The sequence below is a fragment of the Phacochoerus africanus genome, chromosome 15, assembly GCF_016906955.1.
Source record: "Phacochoerus africanus isolate WHEZ1 chromosome 15, ROS_Pafr_v1, whole genome shotgun sequence".
Lineage (NCBI taxonomy): Eukaryota > Metazoa > Chordata > Mammalia > Artiodactyla > Suidae > Phacochoerus > Phacochoerus africanus.
Window position 1 is genome coordinate 34432605 of NC_062558.1, and position 25537 is coordinate 34458141.

Consider the following 25537-nt stretch of genomic DNA (forward strand, 5'->3'; position numbering starts at 1 on the left):
CACATATGAAACTTTCCACAGAAAAGAAAATCATGGACATGGAGAACAGGCTTGTGGTTGCTGAGGGGGAGGGAGTGGGATGGATTGGGAATCTGGGGTTAATAGATGCCATGACTTTCAATGTGCTGGTTATCAAGAGGAGAGATTTTTCAAGAGTCAGACTCCTACTTTAGACACAACCACATGATCAACAGTGTATAATGGGGACCAGAGCTAGAGGTCTATGTCAGCTGAAGGACCACACTGTCACAGCACCAGAAACAGAGGGGACATACAGCTCTTAACTGTTACTTTTAGCTTCAAAGTCAGCCTTAAGGGCATATATAACAACAGGTATTTAGAGACCCCCTACAAAAATCAGACAGCCTTAAGACCTTCTGAACGTGACTGTAAGAGTTCAATTTTGGGGTGCACAGAAGGCAGGCCACTTACACATCCAAGTGGCAAACTCACTACTAACATGCCTTGCAATATTTGCTGATGGAAATTTTGCCAAGTTCTAAAATAGCTAGTTCCTGGAGTTCCCGTTGTGGCTTAGTGGTTAACCAATCTGACTAGGAACCATGAGGTTGCAGGTTTGGTCCCTGGCCTTGCTCAGTGGGTTAAGGATCTGGCATTGCCGTGAGCTGTGGTGTAGGTCACAGATGCGGCTCAGATCCCACGTTGCTGTGGCTCTGCCATAGGCTGGCAGCTATAGCTCTGATTAGACCCCTAGCCTGGGAACCTCCATATGCCATGGGAGTGGCCCAAGAAATGGCAAAAAGACAAAAAAAAAAGAAATAAAAAAAATAAAATAAAATAGCTAGTTCCAGCCAACTCCCGGCCCGTATCCTTCTAGGAGTCATCAGTCTACATATGGCAAGAGAGGAGTCACCCCACGCTGCTTCTCCCTTAATCCTGCCTACACCCTGCTGAGTTCCCCCACGCAGATGACTAAATCCTAGAAGACCAGGGAGGGACTAGCTCTGAGTCTAATGCAACTTTACTACCTTTACAAGAGAACAGTTGAACTTAGCTACTCCAGCTGAATTGCTACCAACCCTTTCTGAGATGTTCACAGTAACACCTGGGGCAAACGGATCTAAGAGCAAAGATGATACAGCCATAGCCTCTGTTCTCAGATCTAGGCCAAAGGAAGACAATGCCTTTTCTGTAACGAAGGCAGACTGAAACAGACAAGATTTCCCGCCACCAAAGAGGGAATTGTGAACATAACCAAGACAGGAATGGTGGCCAACCCAGGAATTACATTAAATACTGCAGAAGCCCGAGGCTGCAGTCACTATTAAAGGTCTACCATTTAACTCGCCCAACACCTGCTCTAGACAGGACCCTGTCCTAGTCTCTCATACTTCCAACCACAGACAGATATGATCAGCTTCATTTTATAGAGGGGGAAATAGGCTTGGAAAGGTTAAGTGGCTTGATTAAAGTCACACAGCCAATGCTAGACAGAGCTAGAACTCTGACCACCACTACAAAGCCTACCCTCTTTACAGCTTACTTGCTCTGATAAAGAACCAAGATGTCTGGAGTTCCCTTCGTGGCTCAGTGGTTAATGAATCCAACTAGGAACCATGAGGTTTCGGGTTGGATTCCTGGCCTTGCTCAGTGGGTTAAGGATCTGGCGCTGCCGTGAACTGTGGTGTAGGTCGCAGACGCGGCTTGGATCTGGTGCTGGCCAGCAGCAACAGCTCCGATTGGACCCCTAGCCTGGAAACCTCCATACGCTATGAGTGCGGCCCTAGAAAATACGCACATACACAAAAAGAACCAAGATGTCAGACAGGAGTCAGCACTGGGGCCCCGCTTTCCCCCCTAGGGTCTCCCAAGACCCTGACCTGTGGTGCCTTCTTACCTCCAGTCAGTTCCATAGTTAGCTTTTCATTTTCAATCATCTTCTTCTTTTCTTCTAGCTCAGCGATCAGGTTCTCTTTCAGCTCAACCTTCTTGTCTTCAAATTCTTTCACTGCTGCCTTCTTTTCCTTGATGTAATTTCTCTCCACTTGTTCAGTCTGAGCAAAAGAAAAACACAGGCTAGGGCTACAAGACCCTGGCAGCCAGGGCTCCAACCCAAAGTCTGGCTCTGGGCTCAGGTGCAAGGAAAATACTGAAATTATACCAAGCAAAATTCAGACATACACCCAAGCAGTTTCAACGTGAGATTTGGACCAAATAGAAAGCAGTCAGCGGTGAGTACCCCTGAGTCCCCTGTAATAAGCAGAGGCCTCCCAACCAACAAGACACATGGATGGAATCTCTGAACCGAGACCAAATGTCCTTCCATCAAAAAGAACAATGGGAGTTCCCGTCGTGGCGCAGTGGTTAAAGAATCCGACTAGGAACCATGAGGTGGCGGGTTCGGTCCCTGCCCTTGCTCAGTGGGTTAACGATCCGGCGTTGCCGTGAGCTGTGGTGTAGGTTGCAGACGCGGCTCGGATCCCCAGTTGCTGTGGCTCTGGCGTAGGCCGGCGGCTACAGCTCCGATTGGACCCCTAGCCTGGGAACCTCCATATGCCGCGGGAGCGGCCCAAGAAATAGCAACAACAACAACAACAAAAGCCAAAAAAAAAAAAAAAAAAGAACAATGACAGAGGCTTCCAGCAGGGGCTTCCCGACTATCTATGTGGTGATGGAAGGAAAGGCTACCAGATGGGGAGAGCAAGAGCCCAGTGTGAGAAGGAGTCTGCAAACCCAGAAGATCCATGGTACTTACTTCCAGCTGGAGGAAGAGCTCTGAAAGAGACAGAACAGGAAATTAGATTCGCTAGGCTGTGCCACCTTTCTAGACAGTAATGTTAAGACTCATTTAGAAGCAGTAATTGCTTTCTGAAAGCATGGTGATGCAGAGTAAACGTTTCCAAAAGTGAAGTGTTGACATACACGAAGGGGAATGGTGCAGGAAGCACATGTGTCTTGCTAAAATGTGGCCCTGGGAGGTTAAGGATCCAGCGTTGCCATGAACTATGGTGTAGCGCACAGTGGTGGTTTGGATCCCAAGTCGCTGTGACTGTGGTGTAGGCTGGCAGCTGCAGCTCTGATTTGACCCCTAGCCTGGCAACCTCCATATGCAGTGGGTGTGGCCCTGAAAAAAAAAAAAAAAAAAAAAAACTTGGTCCTGGATAGAACCTGCTCTGGGAGTTCTGCGCAAGGGCAAAATCCAAGTAGCAGGAACCAAACTACCCTGGCGAAATCAAAGTCAAAGTCAGCCCCTCCTTCAACCAATCCAATCAGTCCACACCCTGGTAGGACAGACCAGGAGGAAATAATGCAATTACTCCAAAAACAAGCAATATAGATGCTCTTAAAGCCCTGTGCATGGGCCTCCGTCTAGTGAGGAAGGACATGCCCTGAGAATTCAAGGGGCAGCGTCCCGAGCCCTCCCAGGGCTCTGCTCTCAGGTTGCCATGCCTCTGCTCACACTTGTGCCTTCAGCCTCTGGTCTCCGAATGCAACTCCAGACCACAAATACTGTTGGTGGAGCAACAACCCCAGTGGATGCTGCTTCTGTTTTACCATAGCCCCAACCCTGTGGATCCATCCTCCACAAGAGAAAACACATGCAGAGTAACACACAAAACGCTCAGTTTTAGGAACTAGAGATGAAGAATCCGGACATCCGTTAACAACTGTTGAAGGAGACAATTACCTGAGGAAAGGGACAGCCGCTCATGACTTCCTACACCCCAGACGCCCTCAAATCAGTGGCTCAGGGAAGCATGGGGCACCCAGCCCAACACATTCACTCCCACAGCTGCTTCAGACTCCAAGTGAATGGACCAGACAGGTGATGTCTGTGCCAGTCCAGGAATCACACCTGCACCAGCCAGTCAAGTGACAGTACTCAGAGCTGGTGGTATTGTTCAAAGCAGCGGGACACCAGGCACAATAAACGTAGGCGGCTTAGAGCTGCACGGAATGTGCTTTTGAAAGCTCGAGGTGTGACCAATTCAGGAGCCCTTCCACATTTTTACCTGGGGGGAGGCGCAGGAGGGATGTTTATAAGAGAACATGGAGGACGGGACTGAGAGAATTACGAAAAATAGCAACACTCACCATGCAGTTCTCGCTTAAGGGAAAATGGCTCACATCAGATTTTTCCCTTACTTACATTTTAGAGCAAGTCCATGAGGTATCAGCATTGCCCTCCACAGATGGGCAACCAAACAGCTGCTTAAAGACCTAAGCCCGAAAGGGATGGGAGGTAGACCTCAAGCCAGGCCTTAGCCCCACAGCACCACCTCGTTTCCCTGCTAACAGGGACCTGCAGGAAGAGGGCTGGGGCTTTTAAAGACGTCCCCACCAGATGCCTCGGGATCTGAGGGCGGAACCATAGGGGCTATAGCCCCCACTTCCCCCGCACCCCCACATCCTTTTCTGTGTGCCGGTGGACACAGACTTACTCACTGAGGGAGACAAAGGAGGGGTCCATCCACAGAAAGCTGGAGTCAAGGGACCAGAAAAAGAGGACAGTGGCCTGAGGGGTGAAACCCAGACCTCCTTTTAAACCCAGCCAGGGTCACCACTGTGGGAACAAGCACCGAGCTGGCCCCTAATGCACTGGCCAGTGAGGAGCTTCAAAATCCTCCACGTACAGGGAGTTCCTGTTGTGGCTCAGCAGTGACAAACCCAATTAGTATCCATGAGGACTTGGGTTTGACCCCTGGCCTCACTCAGTGGGTTAAGGATCCAGCATTGCCATGAGCTGTGGTGTACGTCGCCGAAGAGGGTCGCATCTGGCGTGGCTGTGGTGCAGGCTGGCAGCTGCGGTTCTGATTTGACCCCTAGCCTGGGAACTTCTATGTGCCGCGGGTCGGCCATCAAAAAAAAGCTTCCACTTATAGAAGGTTTCCCTCAAGTACAGGAACCTGTGTTCAAACATTTTATTTCAACAGCCATCCCATCTTACTTTTTCTGTGACTCTAACTCATAAAATTCCTGAACTTGGCACGTTTGGCCATCTTCTAACAATTAAAGAGCAAGTCCCCAAGGAAGTCAAGGGCTTCATGTCACTCACAGAGCAGACGTGGGAGTGCATGATCAACACACATATGCTGAAGGAAGAGTCACTGTGCACAGCAGCCCCAATGCATACCCTTCTTCTCAGATGCTTACAGCTCAACTCCTGAGGGGAGAAACATGAGGATGCACTTTCTTCCCAGAGCCCAGAAGAAGCAAACTCAAAGCAAGAGGGAGACAGCCAACCATCTTCTGTCACATCAGCTCCTCTGAGCATCCAGAAGCCAGCCTGGCAGACAAAGGAAAACCATGCCCCAGCTGTCCCGTTGCCTCCACCACAACTCTGATGACAGGCCACTCATGGATAAAGAAGTTTTATACAGGAGTCTCTCTTCCCCAAAACTGGCCCCACCATGGGATACTGGGACACATTTTGGAGAACAGCTCTCCTAGCCATGTTATGTTGAAGTCCGTGATCAGCAAGAGGAAGAACACCTGACGGATTTATTTCCAGCTGAGATTGGAGCCTTACCTGCATTCCGTATCCTCTCCTTGTACTGCTGATCGAGCTTCTTCATTCTCTTCTGATATTCCTGTAATGTACCTGATTGGAGATTTACAAAATAGTTACAATGAAGATCAAACTGCTCTCCCTTTGGGTTCCTAAAATTATTTTCTAGCCCCAACACTGAATGTTCTGGTAACAGAGTAAAACACACGGGAAGGTACCGGTGACCAGAGCTAACCAGTGGCTGTCAGTCTCTCCAACAAGTCAGGAGTAGAGGGAATGGCCACCCTTAGGGTTCTGTCACTCGCTGCTACAGTCCCAGTTACCAAGCCACCCCTTTTCTCCCTCAGTGAGGTTCAGATCAATGCCATACAGAACTTTCTCTGCAATGGCAGAAATGGTCTCTACTGCCCTGTCCAATAATGACAGCCTCGAGTCAGTCACACGTGGCTGTTGAGAACTGGAAATGGGACCAGTGCAGGCAAGGAACTGAATTATTAATCTTAAACAGCCACACGAAGCTGGTAACAATACTGGACAGCTTAGCACAGACTTACCAAATCTCTATTTCATGGCTCTTCCTTAAAGCAGGTAATTAAGGAGGGTCCCAATGAGCGTGGGAAGTGTTTTCTGATCATAATGTTTTGGTGGGAAAAATGAATGGCATTTTTTTCAAAATCCCTCACTCAACCACACCAAGCCTACCTTAAAGACCTGCTGGGGTGGAATGTATTTCTTTCTCTGTCAATACTTCCATTAACAAGAAAATAATGGCACAGTGGTTTCTAGCTCTAGATCTGCAGAAGGCCCTGAGATTTCCAACAAGTCTCAAAATTGCCACTTCACTGACAGCTAAAATCAACCAGACCGAATTTTATTTTTTTGGTCACAACCATGGCATGTTGGAAGTTCCCAGGCTGGGGATGGACCCTGCGCCATAGTAGTGACAACACTTAATCCTTAACAGCTAGGCCACTAGGACGTCCCAGACCAAATTTCATTCATTCATTCATTCATTCATTCATTTATTTTTAAGGGCTGAATCCATGACATATGGGAAGTTCCCAGCTAGGGGCAGAATTGGAGCTGTAGCTGCCGGCCTACGCCACAGCCACCACAATGCCAGAACTGAGCTGTGTCTGCGACCTACACCACAGCTCTCAGCCACTCCAGATCCTTAACCCACCCAGCGAGGCCAAACCCACGTCCTCATGGATACTAGTCAGGTTTGTTACCACTGTACCATAATGGGAACTCCACAGACCAAATTTTAAATCTATCTTGCTGAGAAGTGAAATACACAAATTTCTAAAGGTGTGTTTAGAAGTAAATCTAGAAAGGAAGGATTAAATTACACACCAACCTTCCTGCAGTTGTTGCAACTGTCTCTTGAGAGAAGCCAACTTATCCTGATACATCCTGTAAAAAGAGGAAAGCCACACTGAGAGACAAAGACAACCACTCCCCAATCCCACAATAATCTACACAGAGGAATTATCTGGTTTTTATGCAAATATCATTAATATCCTTTAGGGAAAAAGAAAACTGAAGTCTGCTGGTGGTTTAAAATGTGCCCGCAGCTTGGGGGTTCCCTTGTGGTCTAGTGGTTAGGACTCGGTACTTTCACCACTGCAGCCCATGTTCAATCTCTGGTCTAGGAACTGAGATCCCATATGAAGCTGCTGCATGCCATAGCCAAAAAAAAGGTTTTTTAGTTAAAAACAAAAACTAGGAGTTCCCATGATGGCTCAGCAGAAACAAACGTGACTAGCATCCATGAGGATGCAGGTTCGATCCCTGGCCTCACTCAGTGGGTTAAGGATCTCGCATTGCTATGAGCTGTGGCATAGGTTGCAGATGCAGCTCGGATCTGGCGTTGCTATGGCTGTGGTGTAGGTCTGCAGCTGCAGCTCTGATTCTACCCCTAGCCTGGGAACCTCCATATGCCACAGGTATGGCCCTAAAAAAATTAAAATTTAAAAAGTAAAAATATGAACACAGCTAAAGGGATCAAAAAAGGATAGGATTCTGTGCTCTTGAACTGTACTCCAGTTTTGTAAATTCTTCTGTGTTAGAAAATTAGCCTAAAATCTACAAAGATGGAGTCCCCATTGTGGTTCAGTGGTAACAAACCCGACTAGTATCCATAAGGACATGGGTTCAATCCCTGGCCTCGCTCAGTGGGTTAAGGATCTGGCATTGCCATGAGCTGTGGTATAGGTTGCAGATGTGGCTCAGATCTGGTGTTGCTGTGGCTGTAGTGTAGGCCGGCAACTGCAGTTCCGATTCTACCCTGAGCTTGGGAACTTCCATATGCTACAGGTGTGGCCCAAAAAAGACAAAAAAATTAAAAAAAATAAATAAAACCTACAAAGGTGAAGACACATAGATTTTAATAAATGATATAAACAATGATATAAACAAAGTTAAGCAAGAACGCACAAGGAAAAACTGAAAGCTTGATGCTCTTCTGAATTTACAAGTGTAAGTAACATACACAGAAAATGCAGCAAAGGCAGGAGCTCTAGTTGTGGCCCAGGGGTAATGAACCTGACTAGTATCCATGAGGACGTGGGTTTGATCCCTGGCTTCACTCAATGGATTTGAGATCTGGTGTTGCCGTGAGCTGCAGTGTAGGTTGCAGATGCAACTCGGATCTCCCTTGCTGTGGCTGTGGGGTAGACCAGCAGCTGTAGGCCAATTTGACCCGTAGCCTGAGGGGAACCTACATATGTCATGGGTGCAGCCCTACCAAAAAAAAAAAAGGAAGAAAAAGAAAAAGCAGAAAAGGCACTAAGCAGCCTTCCTATCGACTCTACAATGTGATTTTAAGTTCCAAAGGAGTAAGGTTATGCCTTCAGTGTATTTTCCTATACAGATAACCTAAGTGTATATGCACGAAGTTAATAAACCTTCATGTCATTTTATGACACACTGCTCTTTCATGATCAGATACAAGAGCAATTCAGTAACAAAAGTTAAAATGCAGGATTTATTTGCAGGCCCAGCAGGCTAAATACACAAAACACACACAAAGCAAAAGAATCTGGCACATCCCCCACCCCCCACAGTAAACAGAGTATAGGCAATTATACACCCTGGTAGGTCCGTCTAAATGGGGGAATTCCACATGTAAATCGCATTTCAGCAGTATTTTTGTTTCTACCCGAAAAATACACCCCCTTTTCCCAGTGAAAGAAACAAGAGCTGCAACCTGAAAGAACATTGTCCAATAGGAAGAGGCACAATAGGATTTTGGCTCCTATTTTGCAGTAAGGGCTGCAAACAAACCATCTCTCTGTTGGGTGAAGAAGTGGGGCAGAATCTCAGAATTACATGGAATTACAAGAAGTAAACAACAACGACATCCAGATTTGAGGAATAAATAAGTATGTGAAAATACATCCCAAATGGGCCCAAGGTAAGGCAGTAAGAAGCCCGAAGAGACTAAAAATAAAAAGCTAGCACAGGAATTCCCTCTGTGGCAGAACAGGATTGGCGCCATGTTGGGAATGCTGGGACATGGGTTTGATCCCCACCCTGGCACAGTGAGTTAAAGATCTGGTGTTGCTGTAGCTACAGCTTAGGTTGAGACTGTGGCTGGGATCTGATCCCTGGCCCCAGAATTTCAAATGCTAGAGGATGGCAGAAAAAAAAAAAAAAAAAAAGCCAGCTGTTTCAGGGAGGAAGCTGTGAGAAAAATCACATCACCCATTAAGGCAATCCTCCACATGGCATTGGTCAGATTTGGCCAAGCTACCCTTCAGGTTCAAAAGCTTGAAGATGGAAGAGTCCAGAAGAGAATCACAAAACATTTGCATATGAGGAAAACACTCTACTAGGAAAGGAATGTGGACTGGCTGGTTTAAAAGTAAAGAAAGGGAGTTCCCGTTGCGGTGCAGTGGTTAACAAATCCGACTAGGAACCATGAGGTTGTGGGTTCGATCCCTGGCCTTGCTCAGTGGGTTAAGGATCCAGTGTTGCTGTGGCTCTGATGTAGGTTGGTGGCTATAGCTCCGATTTGACGCCTAGCTTGGGAACCTCCATATGCTGAGGGAGTGGCCCAAGAAATGGCCCAAAAATAAATAAATAAATTAATTAATTAATTAAAATTAAAACTTAAAAAACAACAAAAAAAGTGTCCTTGTCAATCCTGTGTTCCAAAGAAGAAATGTAAATATTATACTCACTGTTCCTTCATTTCTACATAGTCTTCCTCATCATGCTTTGCCAGGTCAGTTTCACTAGCATCCTCAGTGTCTAAGTAAAATTATAGAAGAAAAGTTTGTTACAATCATAATTCATAGAGTTGCTATCACCTGACAAGAGACATTTCATAAACTTCTATAAAATGAGTTTCTTCTCAATGCAGGCCTGGATGAAGACATCAGTGAAAAACATTACATCCAGTTACTTCAGAAAAAAACACCATTTCCAACTTATACACAGCCAAATTTAAAGAGGATGCCTTTATCTGAAGTTCAGCCAGAAAACAGGGGGCATCAGACACAGCTGGTCATGGTCAAGGCTGCTCCTTGGGCAGAAACATCACTGGCAGTTTAGGAAAAGGAGATGTGGTATTAAGACTGGAAAACTACAGGCAGCAAGCCTTGTGCTCTACTCCAAAACAACCTACTATGTACATTCTCTACTGGTATATGCCCAGTCTGAACCCCTAGAAGATTTTACATCATATGTACAAAGAAAAATGGGAACCAACTAAATGAACTCCAATAACCAAAATATTTTCAAAGAGAGAAGGAATGAGATAAGAAGATCAGACACTGCTTCAGAGTACTCTAAACATTATTTTTATAATAAGCAAATGGCTGGAGTGTCGACATAATTTCAAAAGCCCTACTTGGGGTGGGAGGGTAAGGGATCAAATTTTGCCTGGCTACTCCACCTTGTGGGCATTAAAAACAGTACAAGTGATTCACAACCAAAATCTCTAGTAAAACCTTGTCTTCTTAGTTTAACCACATTGTAATTAATTTCTTCAACTATGTATCTCCACATACAGTTGCCTTTTTTTTAAAAGGCTGTTGCAAATCCAATCCTCCACCTACCCTTTTCTCTCCCTACAGTGAAGAAGCCATCACTGAGCTGATGTGCACCAGCCACAGCACTTGGGGAAGAGAGATGAATAAAACATGCTCCAGATTCCAGACAGCTGGTCTAAGCTTTTGCTCCAAGGCCTATTTTGTGCCAGAATATTTCACCCACATGTTGGTCTCTCTTTATCTTTTCTTTCTTCTCTCTTGTCCTTTTATGTTTCTTCCCCTTTCTCCTACTGCAGCCAACTCCTTCCTCAATTCCTCAAAAAGTGTTCCTCACACATGCCAAACTATAAAGCCCAGTTTGAAAAGCCAGGCTCTGAGAGTCAGTAAAACTAAGGTAAAGAGTTTGGAACTGAAAACACCACCTGAGCCATCACCAAGCAAATCTCTATCTCCTGCCCCCTGTACGGGTTTCCCCAATGGTGAAGACACCTGAGTATTTACCCAGGACTAGGTCAAGTGCTCTACGCCTGTATCTCATTTAATAATCGCACCAATGCTAGGAAGTAATGACAGCCCCATTGCAGTTGGGGAAACTGAAGCTCAGAAGCTTAAGTAAATTGTCTAATATCACTACGCTGGGTTCAGTGAGCCAAATTTAGACCTAATTCGATCTGGCTGATTCCAGGTTTCCTTCTCTGAACCCACCTGTACCACACTAACCCAAGAAGGACTGACTTAGGCATTTCCGGGAGGCGGGGGGCGGGGGTGGTGGTGGTGTGTGCACCCTGGGAACCAAGGAAGCCAAACTGGGCTTTACTCTGATCCTCTCAGGAACTAAAAAGAGAAGTATACTCAGTGCATCCAATCAATGACTTTGTCCTTAAAACCAGTTTAGACCTAAGGTTCAGAGACAGTTGGGGGAAGAGGAGCAGAATCTTAAAGGGGCCTACAACTCTGACAACAGTTCCTTACGGCCCTTCTCGGCAAAACTGTATATACAAGTCCTCAAAGCTTCCCCTTCCCCGGGACCGGTCACGGTAACTTCCGGGACCCGCTCTGCTCCCAGCTGCCCCTACAGGCGCCCCCAAGCCCCAGAGGTGGCTCCGCCCCCCCGGGCAGCCCCACCCCCTCGCACTGCCGCCCACCCCGGCCCTGGGTAGCCCATCCAACGGGCTGGGTCCTACCTTCGTCGGACTCGCGGCCCCGGCAGCTGCGCTCGTCGTCCTCGGCGCTCTCCAGCTCTTCGTCCTCCTCAGGGTAGTACTCCGGAGCCGGCGGCGCTCCAGCCGGGGCTGGAGCCAGCAGTCCCGCAGCACTCATGTCGACTCTACCCGCAGCCGAGCGTGCCAGCTGGGGACCGCGGTCACCCGCCCTGCGGACTCCACGTCCGCCCAGCAGCGCCCGAGGGAGCCGCCGACCCTTAGAGCGGGAGCCGCGGCGACCCCTTCGCTGTCTTCGCCAAACTCCGCCCCTCGCGCCTGCTCCGGGCAACGGGGGCCTCGCGCCAGCGGCGACTTCCGGGTCGCGACCTGCCCGAGGACCGCCTGATTCCGCCATCCTAGAGGGAATGGAGAGGCGGCAGGACATCCCCTTCGCCTTAGCCCCATCTCCTTCATTGCCGTCTTAAAATCCTCCACGGGTGGGGGGAGGGGCGAAGACAGGCTCTCTGGGGTTAGGCAAATCCTTGGCCAGGCCCCACCGCGGCTAGGACCCCGAAGCGCAGCGGCCACTTCCGGAAATAGCCGCCAGGCGGCGCCTGGAGCCAAATCTAAAGAGGTGATCTTTAGGGACTTTGGAAAGCAGAGACTGAAGGGCTCTTTGCAGGTGGAGGTGGTCTCAAATTTAAACAGGTGAACAACATGAACCATCCCCTTTATAGGTCAGGAAACCTTAACAGAATTTGCGTGCTCAACCCAAGAAAAAGAGCCTGGCTCCTCGCCTGTCTAATTGGAGCTTTGCTAAGAACTTAAATAAAGAAGATACTAAATTCCCCTTGTGGCGCAGCGGAAACGAATGCGAATCCGACTACAGAACCGTGAAGTTGTGCGTTCGATTCCTGGCCTCGCTCCGTGGGTTAAGGATCCTGTATTGCTGTGGTGTAGGCCGCAGATGCAGTTTTCATCCCGAGTTGTGCCATAGGTCAGCAGCTGTAACTCTGATTCAACCGCTATCTTGGGAACCACCATATGCTGAGGGTGTGGTCCTAAAAAGCAAAAAAATAAAATAAAATAAAAGAAGATGTTAGTATTCCATCCTGGGGTCAGCAAAACCCAGTATTTTCCCAGTCAATGGGCATCCCTTCTGTTTGTACAGGTTGGTACACTACGATGTTCTCCTGATTTTACAGATGAGAAAAGAGCTATCGCTTGTCTTAAAAACAAAAAATGGCATTGTACAAGGCTACCTTGTGTCTAACTCTCAGACCCAGGCCCTCTACAGTACAGCTGCCTCATATTTCTTAGAATATGAATTTTTTTTAAAAGGTAGCTTTCCCCAATCCAATAACTTGCTAACTCAACTCTCAATGGAGCAAGTGGAGTATTTGCCTGCAGAAAGTTAATTAGGCTAAGACAAGAAGGTGCTTGCTGGTAATTTAGAAAACAAGAGCGTTGAATATCTGCATGAATCAGTTTATGTGATTACCTCTGAGTAGGAGACACTTGCTTAGTGAAAAAATTAAGGATGTCTCTTGTCTATTTGGGTGTAGCAAGAAAAGCGATAGAAGGGCCCAGAGATGTTTAATGGTTTGTCCAAAGTAACCCCACTCCTTACTATGCTGTGCCCAAATCTCCATAGAAAAAGCATCTTAAAAAATTACTGGATTTCCCGTCATGGCGCAGTGGTTAATGAATCCAACTAGGAACCATGAGGTTGCAGGTTCGATCCCTAGCCTCTCTCAGTGGGTTAAGGATCCAGCATTGCCATGAGCTGTGGTCTAGATTGCAGATGCGGCTCAGATCCCACGTTGCTGTGGCTTTGGCGTAGGCCGGCAGCTACAGCTCCGATTTGACCCCTAGCCTGGGAACCTCCATATGCCGCAGGAAGCGGCCCTAGAAAAGGCAAAAAGACAAAAAAAAAAAAAGAATTCCTGCTGTGGCAAAACATGATCAGCTCCATCTCTGTAGCGCTGAGATGCAGGTTCAATCCCCAGCTCAGCATAGTAGATGAAGGCTCTGGTGTTGCTTGCAGCACACGTTGCAACTGCAGCTAGGATCTGATCGCCAGCCAGGGAAATCTAACATGTCCTGGGGAGGCCAAAAAAAAGGGAAAAAAAAATTAACTTGCAGGAGTTCCCGTCGTGGCGCAGTGGTTAACAAATCCGACTAGGAACCATGAGGTTGCGGGTTCGGTCCCTGCCCTTGCTCAGTGGGTTAACGATCCGGCGTTGCCGTGAGCTGTGGTGTAGGTTGCAGACGCGGCTCGGATCCCGCGTTGTTGTGGCTCTGGCGTAGGCCGGCGGCTACAGCTCCGATTCAACCCCTGGCCTGGGAACCTCCATATGCTGCGGGAGTGGCTCAAGAAATAGCAACAACAACAACAACAAAAAAGACAAAAGACAAAAAAAATTTAACTTGCAATAAAGTTGAACACAAATGTAAAAGCCAGGATGTAACCCAATATTCTCACTCTCAGATGCTTTGTGACCAAAAGTACCTCTGAATTGGCCCCCACAGAGTCTTCTCACTGTGAAAAAATTTATTCTCATCACATTTACTTATTTATTTGCTTTTTAGGGCCACGCCCATGGCATATGGAGGTTCCCAGGCTAAGGGTTGAATCAGAGTTGTAGTAGCCGCTGGCCTACGCCACAGCCACTGCAACACAGGATCCGAGCTGAGACTGCAACCTACACTACAGCTCACAGCAACACTGGATCCTTAACCCCACACTGAGCAAGGTCAGGGATTGAACCTGTGTCCTTATGGATGTTAGATTCGTTAACCACTGAGCCGCAATGGGAACTCATCCCATTTATTTTAATATTTCTTATTTTCTACCTTGCTATAATTAAAATCTTGGCTCTGCTTATAAGGGATTCTTCCTCCCAACAAAACACAAGAATTTTCAGAATGGAATGTCGCAATGTCTTTCCAGGAGTTCAGAAAGCTTCTGAACCTCCTTCTAAATAAGAGTCATTCTCATGGCTCCCTGTAGGTCCACCATCCATATTTAAACTAGAATTTCAAAACTGTCTCTTGTCCAAAGGATGAAGTCATTTTCTTTTTTATGCTGTTAGGTCATGTCTAAATTATTTGTAATCAACTATATTGAGCAACTTAGTGTTTCCATCAGTAGCAATAATCAGAGACCAAAAATGCACCAACATTTTAGAAATAAGAGTTCACTCATAGAATGTTATAACAAATAAAAAAAGGTGGTGGGTTATCTTTCCTATTTGGTTTTCTTTCCTTTCAAGACACTGGCATATTTACCTTGTGTATGTTTTACTTTTCTTCTTTTTTTATTTATTACCTTTTATAAGGCCGCACCTGTAGCATATCAAAGTTCCTAGCCTCAGGGTCAAATTGGAGCTGCAGCTGAAGCCTATGTCACAGCCACAGCCACAGCCACACTGGATCCCAATAGCATGTGCAACCTATGCCACAGCTTGCAGCAACACCAGATCCTTAATCCACTGAGAGAGGCCAGGGATCAAGCCCAAATCCTCAGGAACAGTATGTCAGTTTCTTAACTGGCTGAGCCACAAAGAGAACTCCCTTTACTTGTCTTCTTGATTGCAAATAACATGTCAATGATCATGAACTTCTTTTTTATATGAATAGAGAGAACTGAACACTTGGGTTATGAAAACTTACCCAATTTCTTCTATCCTTACTGCATTTGGTATGATGAGCTCTTAATAAATACTCTGTAGAGGAGGAGGACCTAGTAAAATAAAATTCTCTCATGACTTTAGTCTCACCCAACTTTTATAGTTACCTAATATGATTGTGGACAGTGTTCCTCTAGGCCTATAAAAACCAAGTTCCCTCAAAACCAAGTTTTACCACCTAGAAATCTCTCTGCATCCCTTTCCATAATGGCACTCGGTCACACTCTTGAGGAGACATCCACATTTGAATTCATCTGAAAGGAAATCCTGCCAGCCCCTTTCTACAGGCCCTCTGTACACCCCCTAACACTCAAAAAACTGAAATTTTAAGGGGAAGCATCTTAATTGGAACGGATATGATTTTAAAACACTAGGGAAAACATGAATAGTATTTTGAACACAAATTTTGATAGCAAGAGTTTAGAAAGAGTTGATAATGGAGAGGTTTCTAAGAGTGAAGTCCTGTATGTATCTGACAAGGCTTAGGAACAAACTGTGTTCCTGAAATGAAACGATTTCTTCACAAAATGCTAAATTCTCAAAGCCCCTAAGTTTTAGGGTTTGGGGTGAAGGCAGCAGTTTTCGGTTTCCAGTATTAATTCAACATATGTTTCACAAAAACATAAAGAATGGCTCTGAATTAAAACATGCACTTTCACCCCTGGCAAGCACAATGTTTCAGTTTGGGTCAAGATGGGTCTCTGGTTATCACCAGTAGCACTTAGGTCAAAGTTCATTATACTTTGGCCATTAGTTACCGCAAAAATCATAAAATCATTTCACAGGGCCCTGAGAAAAAATATGTTGAAGAGGTTTGCTGAAGCCTCCCTGAAGGGTTCCCCTACCAAACAGTTCCTGTTCCTACTTTTTTTTTTTTTTAGGGCCACACCAGCAGCCTATGAAAGTTCCTGGGCTAGGGGTCCAATCGGAGCTACAGCTGCTGGCCTGCACCACAGCCACAGCAATGCCAGATCCTAGCCGCATCTGTGAACCTACACTACAGCTCATGGCAATGCCAAATTCTTAGCCCACTGAGCAAGGCCAGGGATCAAACCCAAATTCTCATGGTTCCTGGTCGGGTTCATTAACTGTTGAGCCACGATGGAAACTCCCTTACTTATAATTATTATTATAACCCTAAAACTGAGTATTTCTTAACTTTGGTCTTGTAACTATCAAAACGCTCCCTGACAGTGTTAAATGCCTAGTTGTGCATACTATGCATCTAGGAGGTAGATTTTTTTTTTCCCATCAACATCATTATACTGATGTCTGCGGAATGCAATGTAAGGAAGGGTAACTCCCTTGCCAAAGATATAAAAGCGGTTAAATACAGGAAACCTTCACAAGTCCTGAGTGAATAATTGCCATTATCGATTTACGGCAGAATTATTTAGAAAGCTGTGCCAGGTCTAACGCGGAAATTGGGACTGCCTTAAAGGCTCTCGCATGGTGGTCTCCCAGAGTCCCAAGGGGCCTTGGCCTCTGGGAGTCTCCCCAGAAAAATAAAGGCTCAGAGGGGAGTGCCATGAACTTTGACCCCAACACAGCGCAAACAAGGACGACCGCACCCGAGGCGGGCCAGTGAGTGACTGAAGTTGCAAGGTCTTCCGTGTCTGAGGAAACCCCGCCCCTCCCCGTCCCGCCCACATTCAACTCCACCAATCCTCAAGCACCATCGACAGCTCTGCTTCCAAGGCACCTCCAATCAAGTACCTATATCTGGCCCTAAGTCTGTGCCTCGCGATCAGGGAAGGTCAGTAGAGAGCCTATTGGAGCCTGGCTGGGGGCGTGGTCAGGGGCAGGGGGCGGGCGGACTTGGGACGGCGGGGCGGAGCGCGCTCGGCGCAGTCGGGTGCGATTGGCCATCCCTGGCAGGAGCCGCACCTCGGACAGCAGCAGCGGCTGCAGCGGGAGGGTCCGTGTGGCGCCCAGGGGCGGCGGCGGCGGCGGTGGGGTCCTGCGTGCAAGAGTGGCACCCGACGCGGAAACCGCGAGCGGAGGCTCTGCGCAGCCAGACCCGTAGCTTACCGACCGGACCTGGGGATCTTCCCGGGAACAAGCGGCAGAAGAGCGATTCGGGAACAAGTGTGGGAGAGGAAGCGGCGGCGGCGACGCCGGGCCCCGGGGTGGTGACAGCAGGTCTGAGGTGAGAGCACCGGGGCGCAGGGAGGTGACAGTGAGCCGGGGCGAAGGAACTCAGGGCGGAGTGGGGTCGGCGAGGGACCAAGTGAGGGAGTTTCGGGAGCGGGTTTGACAGTTGTGGCTGAGGAGTCTCGGAGAGGGGCCGCCCCGCGTTTCTGAGAGGAGGACCCTGAGAGGGCTTGGGACATCGGGTGTGGTGGAAGGGGACCCGAGAGAGGCCGGGACAGCGGACCAGAGAGGGGGGCCCTGAGAGGAAATGGAACGATGGGTCTGAGGGGAGACCTCAAGAGGGACCGGAACAGTGCGTCTGAGGGGAGACCCCAAGAGGGACCGGGATAGAGAGACTCAAGGGAAGGGTCCCTGAAATGGGCCAGGACAGCGGGTCTGAGCCGCAAGGGGACCTCGAGAGGGCTTGGGGCAGCAGGTGTGATGAGGGACCCCGAGAGGGACTGGGGCAGTGGCTGTGACGTGAGGCGCACCCCGAGGGGGCTGGGACCCAGGTCTGAGTTGGGACGCAGGGGCTACCCGTGGAGGCGCGGCCCAGCCCCTCGTGGGTGACTATAGGGGCCTGGGTCCAGGTCGCGGCGCCAGGCGAGTCGGGGCAGCTGGCCGCCGCTCCCCGGGTGCAGTCAGCCGAGCTTCCTAAGGGCGGAGTGGGAGACTGGGGGCCGCCTGAGCCCCCGTGACTCTGTGGGAGACTCTGGGGAACGGGGATTATGTAATGAGCCGTCTCCTACTCTAACGCGCAGGCTGGAGGGTCGGGCCGAAGCATAGGAATCTTGGAAAGGGCTGGAGCGAGGGACCGCCGGACCTCTGCTCGCTGGCCCCCTGGCTTCGGGTTCGTTTCTCCGAGTTGGGCGTGGATGCCTTGAAAGTGAAGCTTCCTGACCTCGATAGCTTCATCAGAAAGTGAAAAGTTGGAAAGGGCTTCTTTAACTCTCCACAAACCAGTGGCAAGGGAAAGGGACCCTTTTGGAGATCCAGGTTTTGGACTGATGAGACTGTTTTGATAGACCCTTGTCTTTCTCACTTTCAACTAAGCAAGGAGCTGATAAACTTACTCAGGTTTGTCAGCACATCAGTATCAGTGTTTACGATGCAGACTTACAGGAACTGTATACTAAGTTTCACTGTTTATCTTCGTGTGTTGGAAAGACATTTGGAAGGTCAAACTAAATTTTGAAAAGAGGTATTGGAGTCGCTAAACTAACAGCATTTTCCAATTAGATTCTTCATCCTGAAAAGCCACCAGGACTGAGCTTTAGGCGTAATTCCAGGACAAGCTGAAAGAGATAAGCCTATTTAAACCAGACACTTTATGCCCTGGTGGGAGGCAAATGTGTGTCTATTAAAATGCTGAAACAAACAGTGGAAAGCAATGGGGGGTGGGAATTGGGGGGCAGCCTCCTACCTTGACGGATGTGAAAATTAAAGTAATGACCGGGCTGGTTGTTCAGAGTATTTAGGATATGTTAATACCGCCCTGACTACCTTTCTAATGTTCTTCTGAATGCACATGCTTTGTTATGGTTGTACTCTGCAGTTTGGCATTTGAATTTTTAACCTCTTTTTCTCTATTGGTGTGTTGCTTCTCCTCACTCCTTATCTTTGTGACGGGTTCTTTTTTCATGGAAGCAGACTTAGAAAATTATGGTTTGGGGAAAATACCAGGAGATGTAATTACTCTATCATTTTGTAGTTATTTAGATATCTTCTTTGTTTCAGGTTTATAATACTGTCTTATTAGAAGCCTTTGCCCATGTTCAGTAATGTGCAGCTTCCACTAAGGGGAAGAAAGAAATGTTGTATTATTTCCCAAAGACATAATGTAGAAAGCTTACATTGAACTGCCTATTTAAAATCCAAGACAAAAAATACTGAAGGGGAGTTCCCGTCGTGGCGCAGTGGTTAACAAATCCGACTAGGAACCATGAGGTTGCGGGTTCGGTCCCTGCCCTTGCTCAGTGGGTTAAAGATCCGGCGTTGCCGTGAGCTGTGGTGTAGGTTGCAGACGCGGCTCGGATCCTGCGTTGCTGTGGCTCTGGCGTAGGCCGGTGGCTACAGCTCCGATTCGACCCCTAGCCTGGGAACCTCCATATGCCGCAGAAGCGGCCCAAAGAAATAGCAAAAAAAAAAAAAGACAAAAAAAATACTGAAGGCATCTTACATCAGGGTGATAATAAGTAGAGGGAATGTGTCATTTGAGGAATTTTATTTGATATTACCTGATACAGAACAGTTCTTATATGCTCTCAAGGAGTGTGGAGCTTGATGTGGTTATGAAAATTCCACCCACTAGACCTCCTTCCCTAAGAAACAGAAATTATGGAGATGAGAGGAACAACAGGAAATACACAAATACAAACTTAAAATATGAGACACTATATTTAAGATGTGTTAAGTGTAACTTTTTTACATTAAATTTATTTTTCCAGAACCCTAGGTAGAATTCAAGTAAAAATAAGGTCACTGAACTCAAGAGGTTATTTTCAAGGAGCATATGTGTTCCTTATTGTAGTACATGTAACAGGTGAAATGGTCTTTGAAAGGATTGGCAATCTCAGTACCAATAATTCTGCTAAGTGATAGAAATATTTGAGCAGATAAGCTCTTCCATCATGCTTGTTAGCTCATTTCTGTTTGGTACAAATGGTAGTTTCTCAAGACAAAACGTTAAGTTTAATTCCTCGGGAGAAAAGAAGGTGTTCTGATACTCCCAAGTGATTACTAAAGCAGTAATTTCAGGGAGTTCCTGTCGTGGCTCAGTGGTTAACGAATCTGACTAGGAACCATGGGGTTGCGGGTCCGATATCTGGCCTCACTCAGTGGGTTAAGGATCTGGCGTGAGCTGTGGTGTAGGTTGCAGATGCGGCTCGGATTTGGCGTTGCTGTGGTTCTGGCGCAGGCCAGCAGCTACGGCTCCAATTCGACCCCTAGCCTGGGAACCTCCATATGCCGCGGGTGCGGCCCTAGAAAAGGCAAAAAAAAAAAATAATAATAATAAAATAAAAATAAAGCAGTCATTTCAACCACAGTATATTATAGTATTGATCCAGAGACCTTGAAGGGAGAGTCATTGTAATAGAATTTTTAGTGATAGGAAGGGCTGATAGTAACTGTTTATTCCTAGGCAAATGGAGTTGGGGTGGGGGAGTTGGTTAGGAAGGTAGTGATGCTGTGGGAATTTATTTTCAATGGTTTCACAAAATAAAACTACATTTTGAGAAACTATTAATGTGTAAATTCATTACACCTATGCCCATTTTAACTTTCTTTTCAATTGAAAAATATAATAAAAAGAAGAGATTAAGAAGGAGCCTCACACTTCCATATGAATGGTTATGGCCACCACAGAATGCAAATTCTTTTTTTTTTTTTTTGTCTTTTTGCCATTTCTTGGGCCACTCCCACGGCATATGGAGTTTCCCAGCTCCAATCGGAGCTGTAGCCGCCGGCCTACACCACAGCCACAACAACACAGGATCCGAGCCACATCTGCGACCTACACCACAGCTCGCGACCTACACCACAGCTCGCAGCAACGCTGGATCGTTAACCCACTGAGCAAGGGCAGGGATAGAACCCGCAACCTCATGGTTCCTAGTCGGATTCGTTCACCACAGCTCGCGACCTACACCACAGCTCGCAGCAACGCTGGATCGTTAACCCACTGAGCAAGGGCAGGGATAGAACCCGCAACCTCATGGTTCCTAGTCGGATTCGTTTCTGCTGTGCCACGACGGGAACTCCCAGAATGCAAATTCTTTTTGGTTTAGGGTTCTTAAACTATTCTTAGCCTTAGTTCAGGAGGATTCAAGTACTGCCCAGTAAATACAATAACCCATTTTATACTTTCTTTACCACTTGAGTCATATACAGTCAAACCATTGTAATCTTAGAGTCTACCTTGATATCTAATTTGGCTTAATGTTTAAGCCAACCTGAATAAAAGTTCTCATTGCTTGCCAGTGTTCATACTTTTTGGTTTCAGTGGTAGGGGAGAATGAATGAAAAGTAACTCTTGGTACTTTTACTTTAGAGTCTGTTTATTTAGAGTTTAGTTTAGAGCCATGAAAAGTATCTTTCCTTTTATAATCTTTTCATCCGGTTTTTCTTTCTTCCCTCCCCTAAAAAGAAAACAGACTGGCAAACAGAAAGCAAGCTTCCATCTAAAAGAGTTTTGTGACTCTCCTAAGAGAAGACTTCTTTTCAGTCTTCAGTGAGTCCTATCAATCAGAGAGATTAGTTACTAGTAGTGTTAAAGGATATTGTACAGTTGCATTTCTGCATAGGGATTTGTTTGTGATTATTTAGCTTTAACATCCATTTAATTAGTTACTTTGTCATTTGTGAGGATACATTAAAAGTTTGTTTCTATTTCTTAAACTCAGACTCACCTTAGTTAAAAAAAAATTAGTTATGTTTAACTGTAGTTATGAATTGGATGTGTTGAGTTTAAGATCCATAATGTGATCAAACTCATTCACAAGGTATGGACACCAAATTAAAAAGTATTCAGAATTTTTATGATAGTAGGAATTAAATGGATGAATTTTATTATTCCAGCTGTATGTTGTTAAAGGAACCTAAATACTTTATAAAATCAACCTAATGCATTTTTTAGTAGTTTAGTAGAGACATTGGAGTATATTTAAAGTCTTTGTAGGAGTTCTCATTATAGCTCAGCAGTAATGAAACCAACTAGTATCCATCGATCCCTGGCCCTGCTCAGTGGGTTAAGGATCCCAGGTTGCCCTGAGCTGTGGTGTAGGTCGCAGATGCATCTCAGATCTGGTCTTGCTGTGGCTGTGGCATAGGCTGGCAGCTGCAGCTCTGATTTGATGCCTAACCTGGGAACTTCCATATGCCATGGGTATGGCCCTAAAAAGAAAAAAAAAAAAAGTCTTTGTAGATTATTTTCATTTTACAACGTAATGACATAGGGGTCAGTTTCTTGATTTAACACAGATCTTCTCCCAGCTTTTGTCTACTCTCTCAGAAATACACATTTTCATCCCCAGCATGGGTGAGAAAAGAAATATACCTCAATAAACATTTTATACCTAACAAAACCTACTCCCATGAGGCCCATGTAGCCTTAGTTCCTAATACTGGGAATTGATGTGCTGGAGTCTAGTGTTTGGGGCCCTTTCACCTCACCCCTGGCCTCAGTGAAATGATGGATGGCAAAATCAACCCCATATTTGTTATGCTCATTTATTTTGTCTTTTTTAGGGCCGCATCCACTGCATATACAAGTTCCCAGGCTAGGGGTCGAATCAGAGCTGCAGCTGCCAGCCTATATGCCACAACACAGCAATGCCAGATCTGAGCCATGTCTGTGACCTACCTACACCATAGCTCAGGGCAACACCAGATCCTTAACCCACTGAGTAGGATCGGGAATTGAACTCACATACTCGTGAATAATAGTCGGATTCATTTCCTTGAGCCACAATGGGAACTCCAAAGCAGAATGTTTTCTTAAATAAACTAATAATCTAATTAGTCTTGGCAGTAGGCACACAAAACAGAATCATAGTTTATGGCCAATTTTCCATTCTGTTGTGAACATTAGCCTTTACTTCTTGAAGGATTTGTCTGTAAATACACAAATATTTCCAAAACCCACCTAAATACAGTTTTTAACTGACCTAGGTCAAGATTTAATAGCAGAGATCAAAATTACATATTATGCTTCAGTTACCTTTATGCTTCCCTTGTCTTTTGTGTAAATCTCTCATTGTATACCAGTTCATTGTTTATATGTGTTTGTCTTTAACAAGCTTGTGAGCACTGTGAAGGCAGACGTGGTCATATTCACCTTTGCATCCCCATACCACATATAGTGCCCAGCACAAAGTATAACGGGCGCTCAATAGATATTAATTGAATGAATGAATTAATTAATGATCAGCAGATTAGTGGATTATATTTATGCTCACATTTAGTTTCCTGTGCTCACTGAGGGCTTTTTAGTACATTAAAAGGGTGTTAAATAAAGTGATTCAGGAGTTCCCATCGTGGTGCAGCAGAAATGAATCCAACTAGGAACCATGAGGTTGCAGGTTCGATCCCTGGCCTCACTCAGCAGGTTAAGGATCTGGCATTGCCGTGAGCTGTGGTGTAGGTCACAGATGAGGCTCGGATCCTGCGTTGCTGTGGTTGTGGTGTAGGCTGGCAGCTTTAGCTCCAATTAGACCCCTAGCCTGGGAACTTCCCTATGCTGCATCTGAGGTCCTAAAATAATAACAATAATAATGTTTAAATATAATTATTGCTGCCAGTGAAGATAACTGATGATTCTTTCATGAAGGACTTTCGACCCTGACACTTGGTAAATTGATACTGGTGGTAGCAAGTATGTGGAAACTTGTATGTTCACACTCAGCCTGATAATATTGCCTGGAGTGACCTTTGACTCTGGGTGTTGGGAATTTGTTGTTTCGTTTCCTTAAATGATATTTTTTACCTGTAAGGAATAGGTTCTAATTTAGGTCTTTGGAAGTTTTCCTTTCTCTAGGTATTAGCAACAAAGTAAATAAGATTCATTTGCAGCAGAAGGTAGTGCTAACTTGAGTCTGTGGTGAAGGCTGGGAAAGTTCTAACACTCTAGTCTTCTAAAGCAAAATTCCTTACTTTGTGATATAATCAATTTTCAGCTGTGAACAAATAAATTTATTGTTATCTCTTCTGTTATCTTTCATATTGTATTCTTCATAGTGGGGAGAAGACACCATTCTGACTCACTATATATATATTTAAAATGTATGTATTTATATTCTCCTTTTTTTGGCTTTTTCCCCCCTTTTTTGGCTGCATTCGTGGCATTTGGAAGTTCCTGGGCAAGTGAACAAACTTGCACTGCCACAGAGACAACATTGGATCCTTAACCCTCAGTGGGAACAACACGCACCAGATATTTTATGTCTTTGTCATATATCCCCACACATAGAATTTAGACTCTATGAAAGCAGAGGGGTTTTTTTGTTTGTTTTGTTTTTGCCTTTTCTAGGGCCGATTCCCGAGGCATATGGAGGTTCCCAGGCTAGGGCTCTAATAGGAGCTGTAGCCGCTAGCCTACGCCACAGCCACAGCAATGCAGGATCTGAGCCTCATCTTTGACCTACACCGCAGCTCACAGCAATGCCAGATCCTTAACCTGCTGAGCGAGGCCAGGGAGCGAACCTGCAACCTTCTGGTTCCTGGTCAGATTCGTTAACCACAACCTTATGGTTCCTGGTCAGATTCGTTAACCACTGCGCCACGATGGCAACTCCGAGATTTTTTAATTATTGCTCTCTCCCCAACTCATAAAACAGTGCCTACCTAGCATGTAGTAGTTGCTCAGCAAATATTTATTGAATAACTAGATAGATCAACTTGGCTCTGGGAATTCCTCCCACTTGTGGCTAAAAAGATTTTGTTAGTTGAAACATAGTAAATGGCAGTTCTAGTTGTGGCACAGCAGAAACAAATCCCACTAGTATCCATGAGGATGCAGGTTCAATCTCTGGCCTCACTCGGTGGGTTAGGGATCCGGTGTTGCCGTGAGCTATGATGTAGGTTGCAGACCTGGCTCGGATCTGGCATTGCTGACTGTGGTGTAGGCTGGCAGCTGTAGCTCCGATTCAACCTCTAGCATGGGAACCTCCATATGCCTCTGGTGCAGCCCTAAAAAAGCAGAAAGGAGGGAAGGAAGGGAGAGAGGAAGGAAGAAAGGAAAGAAAGAAAGATAGGAAGTAAAATCCTTAAGAAGTATAGCTTGGGAGAGTAGAGTTTGTATAGTTTATTCTTTGGGTTTTACATTTTTCTCTGAGCAGCTTTGAATATAGTGTATTTTTGTCTTATCAAACACAAACGAAAGCCATTCCTACCACATCATAACATCCAAGACAATTCTGTCCCATCTGGCCACAGCCTTAAAAAACTACATTCAGGAGTTCCCGTCGTGGCGCAGTGGTTAACGAATCCGACTAGGAACCATGAGGTTGCGGGTTCGATCCCTGCCCTTGTTTAGTGGGTTAACGATCCGGCGTTGCCATGAGCTGTGGTGTAGGTTGCAGACGTGGCTCGGATCCCACGTTG

At 46.2% G+C, this 25537-nt stretch overlaps 2 protein-coding genes across 5 annotated transcripts in view; one reads left to right on the top strand and one right to left on the bottom strand.

Moving 5' to 3' along the window:
* The window catches only part of SUDS3 (SDS3 homolog, SIN3A corepressor complex component), a 73348-nt gene extending 61388 nt beyond the window's left edge, over window positions 1-11960 (bottom strand). For all 4 annotated transcript variants that reach the window (XM_047759679.1, XM_047759680.1, XM_047759678.1 and 1 more), the window contains exons 1-6: window positions 11655-11960; window positions 9658-9727; window positions 6831-6886; window positions 5492-5563; window positions 2717-2736; window positions 1859-2015 (exon numbers count right to left, since the gene is read on the bottom strand). In XM_047759679.1, the coding sequence (XP_047615635.1) occupies window positions 1859-2015; window positions 2717-2736; window positions 5492-5563; window positions 6831-6886; window positions 9658-9727; window positions 11655-11790 (511 nt within the window). In that variant the 5' untranslated portion in view covers window positions 11791-11960. The remainder of the gene's footprint in view (window positions 1-1858; window positions 2016-2716; window positions 2737-5491; window positions 5564-6830; window positions 6887-9657; window positions 9728-11654) is intronic.
* A 5216-nt stretch (window positions 11961-17176) lies between these two features.
* TAOK3 (TAO kinase 3) overlaps window positions 17177-25537 on the top strand; it is a 194832-nt gene continuing 186471 nt past the window's right edge. Inside the window, exon 1 of the mRNA XM_047759663.1 lies at window positions 17177-17453. The gene's annotated coding sequence lies outside the window, so the exon portion shown is untranslated. The remainder of the gene's footprint in view (window positions 17454-25537) is intronic.